General features: G+C 52.3%; 1 protein-coding gene across 1 annotated transcript; it reads right to left on the bottom strand.

Moving 5' to 3' along the window:
* Window positions 1-326: 326 nt before the first annotated feature.
* On the bottom strand, window positions 327-6,405 carry SYNDIG1L (synapse differentiation inducing 1 like). Its single transcript, XM_026850110.1, has 3 exons — window positions 5,955-6,405; window positions 4,557-4,694; window positions 327-2,986 (listed from the first exon to the last, which is right to left on the bottom strand). The coding sequence occupies exons 1-3, from the start codon at window positions 6,378-6,380 to the stop codon at window positions 2,828-2,830; spliced, it is 723 nt and encodes a 240-aa protein (XP_026705911.1). The 5' UTR covers window positions 6,381-6,405; the 3' UTR covers window positions 327-2,827.
* Between the last annotated feature and the right edge of the window lie 792 nt (window positions 6,406-7,197).

The following is a 7,197-nucleotide window of genomic DNA, read 5'->3' as shown; positions in this document are numbered from 1 at the left end:
GTTTTTAAGCTCAATAAAATTTCTGGAGCTTGTGTCTTCCCTGACTGCTGTTCCTTGTTGCGTTTTTGCTTCCTTTCCTTCTGCTCAGGCGGCTGCAGCAGACGCTGTGAGTCTATAATAAGTTATTCAGCAGCAGTCTCCATGCTGGTCCTCGGATTTCAATTTCCACATGTTTCCCTTCAGGCTGTTTCCAACTAATTTCTCCATTTGCATAATGCCCCCCTTAGGGATGCTCTGGCACAGCCCCTTCCCCCGCTTTGACAAGATCATCAGAGATTCAGGCTATTAGCGGAAAACACTTTAATTCTGTTGGCCCTTTAGCCTGGTCCTTCCCTGTGCATCTCCAATTAAAAAAAGACAAAGATGTGGGTTGGGGTACAGGGGGATGCGGTGCCCATGGTGAGTGGGCTGAGGGCTGCTGGCCCCCCACCCAGGGCAGCCCCTGGAGGAAACCATCTGGCAGAATTACAAATTCAGAGGAAAACAGTTTCTCTTTGCCGGTTCTGGTCCAGCAGTTCTGATGGTTTTCTCTGGTCCAGAATCAGTAGGGATTCCTCCACCCCTGCACCCCAGCAGCCAGCTGGGGATGCTCAAAGGGGAGAGGAGGGGAGGGCTTTAGCTGGGTTTGCACTGAACTAGGGGGTGGTGGGTCTGATCACTTGTGCTGCATGGCCACCCATGGATGTCCCCTCTCCTGAAACAGTGCTCCTGTCCTGCTTGGGTTATTTGGAGGCATAGATGCCCAGGAAGGCTGAGCACACAGAAGAGAGGGGAATGAACACTATTGCTCGGCTGCTGGGTGAGGATGAACCTCCTCTCCAAGACACTTCATCTCTTCTTGACACCCCAGTCCTTCCCTGCAAATTCTGTCTCTCTCTGCCCACCATTAGAAGCAAGACCTGATTATTCCCTCCTGATGTTTGTACTCTTCTGCCCCACTTGAAGCACATTTTATTTTGTGCTTCTACTGCACATGGAGCAGCCTGAACATACATGAGGCTCCAGTCTTTCCGTCTCTCCCTAATTCTTGTCCATCCACATATGGCAAACAGCCTACATCACCATCCTGCTCCCAGCGCTAGCTGCTCGCTGTGATCTACATTGCAGTACATCTCCCTCCAAGTTGCCCAGACACCAGCTGGATTATAACTTCCTTCGGGAACTGCATAAACATATCCAGGTTTAAGTGAGCTCAGCTCTCCTGCAAAGCTCACCTCTTCACTAGCCATCTCCATGTCCTTATAAACAGAGGCTTTTCTCCTGCTTTTTTTATTAGCTCTTCCATGTTATAAAACGTAATGGAAACTTTCAGACCAGCTTCTGAACAGGTCTCTGATGTGCTTCTCTCTTATGGCTCAAGTACAACAGCAATTGCAGACATTAACATGCTTCTTTAGGATGAAATGTACATTTGAATGGCACCCTCTTGGAGGAACATGCTGCGCCTCTTGCAGAGCTGGCTGCAGCCTGCCCAGAAACCCTGGGAAGGGGGTGATGGGTGCCCAGAGTCTGCCTGCAGCCCCATGCACATGGGGGAAGGAGGCATCAGGGGAGCCATGGCCAAAGTGAGGGAGGGTCAAGGTGGATTTTGAGGAGCTGGGGTGAGGCAGGGCCTTTTAATGCCAGCCCTTTGGGGCAGCCATTGCCCTCACACCTGCCTCTGAAGCACTTGACATGTCACTGACAATTTACCAATTAGCAAAAGTAAGATGTAAGTGGGGATTTCTGGGGTTTCCTTGTCAGGAGACCCTTTGGATGAATGGACATACTCCTCTCCAAGGCATGGGAAGAAGTGTATTGGGGTCACCCCAAGTGAAGTGTCTTGGGCTCCCTCCAAGTCTTCCCCTCTCTGCATCTCATCCCCTTGCAAACAGCACTCCCACCCCAGGCTCTGCATGTCATATCAGCCTTTTCTTTCCATCCCTCTTAGTGTGCAAGGCCCTGACCTAGTGTCAAGAGTAAAGTCCTGCAGGTCCCCACCCCTCCCAGGCTGTTTCTTGGGTAGAAATTGCTATTACAAGTCTTTTCAAGGCCCAGCACTGTGGGATGCCAACTTTATGGGGACTCCGACTTGCAATTATTGTGACAATTATTATTAAAGAGAAAACCTTGTTGTCTTTGCCAGCTTGTCCCAATGACGGGAGTGATGGTGTGCAACCACCAGCCTGTCTTCCTTCTTGTTTATTGCCTAGGGAGGACGAGCTACCAGGATATCCCCTGGATCAGGGGTTTGTCTGCAGAGGGACAAGGAGAGCATGCCCTTTGGTCACGTCCATGCTGTGTCCTCTGACTTTGTTGCAGTTGAGGGGCCAGGTGCCACCCCATAGCACTGAAATAAGAACATTGTCCCCATCATGGGAGTCTGGAGACCCCACCAGGACCCCAGCCGCCCAGAGTCATTTCCTGGCACTGTATCCCCTCTCCTCCCTGTGTGCCCCCTTCATGGGCTAAGCCTGGGCACCAGTGGTAGATCTCCTGGCTGTGGGGCTGGGAGGGGAAGCCATGGCCCTAGAACAGAGGTGATGGCACCAGCTCAGCAGCAACACGCAGAATCTCTCCTACACGTCTTTCAGTAGGCAAACATGCTCCCCTTGATTCCAGTAGCCAGGTTGGTGCCCAATTCCCTGCTGTCAGATGGTGGCACCCCAGCCTTGGGGATAACGGGGGTCTACTGTTTGTCTGAAAAAGGAAAGAGCCTGTGCAGGGCATCCAAGACAGGGTCCCGCTGTGCAAGCAGCCCTTGCAGGCACTGGTGCCCTGTGTTCCGCAGAAAAATTAAATCCCAGGAGGGCCAGTGGCTGGGGAGGTGCTGACATGTGGGTGGCAGCTATACATGGCCCCCTTTGGAGAGATAAGCGATCAGTGCTACCACCACCCCGACGTACACTCCTGTGCCAATGGTTATGGAGAGTGCGGCGAGGAAGAGAGCTCGACGGGAAGCTGAACTGGCCAGATGAAAATCTCCTTTGGAGACAGCCTTGCTGGTCTGGAAAGAGAAGAAATGTTCATTGCTCACAGTAGTACCAATCCAGCCTTTTAGCCTGCATGCAGTTGTTTCAGTACTGAGCAGTCCCCCTTTCTCGGACACTTCATCCCATGAAGGCTGGGGATAGACAGCAAGGGTCCATCAGTCCAGGAGGGCTCAGCACAGCAGTGTCACCTACACACATTTCCCTGTCGATTTTGCCTCCAAGGGAAGCGTGGGCTTTGGCTGTTTGTCTGAAAGCCCCAGCTATCTGGGCACTCAGCCAGAGCTGTGTGGGCAGCTGGACCCTTGTAAGACCAGGCAAACAGTTGGTGCATGGGGTGATGGCTGTGTGGTGCTGACTAGATGCCAATATACCCTATACAGACATATAACGAGTACTGCCTAGTCTCAGGGAGCTGATTCCAGACAGCATGGCCCATTGGTCTGGCTGTGCTGCCACTTGATTTTGCCTGTGTGAGGTTTTCAGCTGAAGCCTATTTGCCATAGAAGGGCTGATGGAGCCAGCAATAGAGACAGATATGGGTGCTGACTCTCTGGACAGGCAACTTCCAGCTTCCCTGAGTGCTCAGGGCACATTCAGAGCTACTCCTGGTATTACCTATTTGTGTTCAGGTTGCCATGTGGAGGTCAGGGCACTGACTGTGCACAGACACTGAATAAAGATATGGTCCTTGCCTCATGGAGTGAGTGAAAGTTGTAGTTATAGCAAATGGAGCTAAATGTAAACCGCACAAAGTACCTCATCATGTGGGGAGTGCACCACCTACCCTGCACCACATGGCAAAATATGAAATCAAACACTCATCGGGGTCCAAGCTTCCCCACCTCTCACCGCCTCTGTGCCAGGTACTCATGTGATATACTTTTCCATTTCTGTTTCTACCTGTGCAAACGTAGGCTAAATCCCCTGGCTCTGCATGAATTATTCTGGGTCAACAGTAATGTAAGTGAGCCCAGGCTCAGGGCTAAGCCCTCAAGGAGGCAGCAGCTCCTCAGAGCTGGTGCAGCCTGAGAGCCACCTCTCTCATCACCCCCTGCCATCTTGGCATTGGCTCACACAGCTTAGCCAATATGTCAGAAACAAATGCAATAGTGGAGCTGTAGTGTGATAAGGAGACCAGGCTCCTTTTTGCCTCCAGTTTCCAGAGCAGCCTGACTCCCGGGGCAAGAGCTGTCTCAGGCTGGGTCATGGTGTAGGACTTCCGCACTGTTGGAGGATGGGAAAGTAGGTGAGAAAATTACATTTTCCTGAGCCTGGCTGGAGGGTGAAAACCTGGGCAAGGGGCTAAGGGGAGCCCCAGATCCCTAAATAACACCTGAAAGACCCAAAGGATAAGTCTGACCTCCAGTAATCTGCAAAAGGGCTGGTGGGCTTGCAACACCACAGCAGTTGTGGAGACATCCAGGAGCCAGGAGCAACCATTGCCTCAGCCCTCAGGAGTCTGGGCATGGCACAGAGATGAGTCTTAGAGCCAGAAAGGTGCTCAGTCCCCTCCAGGGCTGCTGTGGCTTGCAGTCCCTTTGGTCCAGCACTCAGTGTATGCAGGCAAGCAAAGGGATCTCTTACCCCTTGGGAGAAGTAGAAAGCAGCAATCCCCAGCGGCCAGAAGCAGCACAGCATGGAGAAAAGGGCCAAGCCCAGGTGGTCCCGGGGGGGAAGCATCAGGAAATGATCCTCACTTTCGCTGTCGCTGGAGGAGTCACTCTGCAAAACCAGATGGATTCAGCACATGCCCACCTCCCCATGCCGCTCCACAGGCTGCATCTCAGACCCCCTCCCCCCAGCTCCTGCTCTCTCCTAGCCCCATCACATATTCTCACACGTTTCCCACCTGCAAATTCAAGGAATGAATTTCAAAAATATTTTAGCCTCCTCAGCCTCCTCTCATCATTTTGATGAGAAAAAATGTAGCTCAGCAAATTCAGGAGCAGAGTGAATTCTCGGCTCCCTGCCAGAGCAAACGCTGAGCTCGCTTGCTGGGGGTCTGGGATTTCCCTGGGAGATAGATAGTCTTAAACTGAAATATCTTCAGCTTTGGCAGAACTGGCTGTTTGTCAGCTTAAACAAACTTAAACAAAGTGCCTTATCCCCATTAGGGACTAGGAGATCGATATCCCACTAAACTAATTTAGCAAGTGAGGGAAAGCGGTTGAGTTGGAGCCTCCACCACAGGGGCAACGTGTCCTGTCCCCTTAGCAAGCACATTGCTCAGAGTGGCTGCAGTCAGCCCTCCTGCCTTTGGGCACCGCTCAGCCAGCCACTGACCAGCTTGGAAGCGATGTGCCTCAGTGGGGAAGGCATGCAGAGTGGGGATGCCCCTGATGCTGTCTGGAAAGGTCACACCACTGGCACCAAAAGCAGCAGAGCTGTGCTGGGTCATCAGACATCAGCTCCAGTGAGGTCTGGGGACCTGCTGACACCTCTCAAGGTCCTGGATGATGTTCCCAGCCTCTGTACCGCTGCTCCAGCCATGGTGGGGCACAGAGCACAGCATGAGGCTGCTTTGTCAGCTTTCATTCTTTACAGAATTCATCCTGTCTTTATATATAAAGCTTTCTCTCGGCTGCTGCCATCAGGCATGTGAATTTTGCAGTTATGCAAGGATTGCTATTTCCCCTTAGCTCAAGTGCCACAGTGGCAGCATGCTGCCCTTGTCAAAGGGTCCCCATATCCCAAGGGTCCTGCAGAGATGGCCCCACCTCCCCTTTGCTCCCAGCAGGCATGCAGCCAGGCTGCCCTCCGGGAAGCTGACCTCCTTCTGAGCTCTGCAGTAAGGAAAATGGAGCAGAAATGATGATGATGAGAAATATTGGGTGCACAGGGAGAGGCTGGTGAGGCAGGAGATGGTAGGGTCTAGGGGGGAAGCTCTGGGGAAATAAGGGAGAATAAATGACCAAGAACTTGAGCCAATGGCCAGAGTTACCAGAGGAGGAGTTTGGTGCCATCCCACCTGGCAAAGCTCACCTCATACTCCTGGAGCTCCTCTTCCTCCACCTCATAGGACACAGTTTGGATGCGAATGTCGCTCTCTACCAGGCAGGACCCTTGTGCCTCGTGCCCATTGGGACCTTCAGTTGGAGCTTCTCTGCTTTCCATAAAAGTGGTCTCACAGCTCTCTGTCTTGCTGTCCTTGGCCTTGAGAGCAGTCTCATCCTTCACGAGGATGAAATTGGGGCCGTACAAGGCTTCAACGGCTAGCTGCAGGGAGCTGGCATCCAGCAGCTGGTGAGTCCTGGCACCACCAGTGTTTTGGAAGATGTAGGAATACAATTTCCCTTGACAGTGACTGGGATAGTCCTGGCTGTGGTGCTGGTGGTAAGAATAGCTGCTGCGAAGGTGCCCATTGGCCTTGGCCAAGAGTGGGTTTTGGAGCTCACGCACACTCTCCATGCTGCTGGCGGCAGGGGGGGGGAGCGATCCTACAGGAGCAGAGAGAGTGGGAGGGAGAAGACTGTTATTTCAGCGAAGCAAGGGAGCAGAAAAGCCTCTCGCCCATGCAGAGACGATATCAAGACGAGGCTAGTGGGAACAGAAAGATTTGGCAATGCTGGAGAAAACAAGAGCCCTCCCCACCTCTCCACAGCTTGAATGCTATCTCGGCAAACTGAACATCTCTTCATCTCTCCCCAGCTGGTAGTAAGATAAGGATGCAGCCCTGCAACAAAATTATCTGATTCAGGCTGGATTAAGATGAGGATTTGCTGTATCTATAATGCATCTTGAGATGGCCACGTGCAGCCTGACAGGAAAGGACCTACTGCATCTTTTCTGCTGGTTCATTATGTGTGCTGCGACAAAGCCTAACAGACAGCACAGCAGTAGATAAGAGGCTGACAGCCACTTGAGGGGCCTCCCTGACTTCCCAAAGTGGAGGGTCCATGGTGAATTACAGCCCTCCAGGCATTACACATGCACCTAACTGGCTTTCAGGTACATAGCAGATTTTCTAGGGCTCCTCCAAGGCTGAGCTAGGGCTGGGGCAAGAGCAGTGAGCCATCGAGGGAAATCAGGAGGCTGCTGTGAGGACATGGAAGTGGCATTTAGGCTGGCGTGGGAAGTGTTGGATGCTCAGCCAGTCATGGGAAGGAACTGAGGGAAGTGGAGGTTAAAGGGGAGACCCCATGGGGTTTGATCCACATTGAAATTACAATTTAAGTAAATGACCCACCACATTAGAGCCCTGCTCAAAAGCAGCTCCACCCTTGGG

This window comes from Athene cunicularia (genome assembly GCF_003259725.1).
Source record: "Athene cunicularia isolate RWA chromosome 5 unlocalized genomic scaffold, athCun1 chr5_part1, whole genome shotgun sequence".
In the NCBI taxonomy this organism is placed as follows: Eukaryota; Metazoa; Chordata; class Aves; order Strigiformes; family Strigidae; genus Athene; species Athene cunicularia.
Note: the sequence above shows the minus strand (reverse complement) of the source record. Positions and strands in the feature narration are given on the sequence as shown.

Excerpts from the sequence above, each read along its gene's own strand:
- SYNDIG1L (XM_026850110.1), bottom strand. The coding sequence starts at position 6,380 with ATGGAGAGTGTGCGTGAGCTCCAAAACCCACTCTTGGCCAAGGCCAAT. Across the intron at positions 4,695-5,954 it reads AGGAGCTCCAGGAGTATGAG|AGTGACTCCTCCAGCGACAG; the intron begins GTGAGCTTTGCC and ends CTGGTTTTGCAG. Across the intron at positions 2,987-4,556 it reads CTTTCTACTTCTCCCAAGGG|ACCAGCAAGGCTGTCTCCAA; the intron begins GTAAGAGATCCC and ends TTCTCTTTCCAG.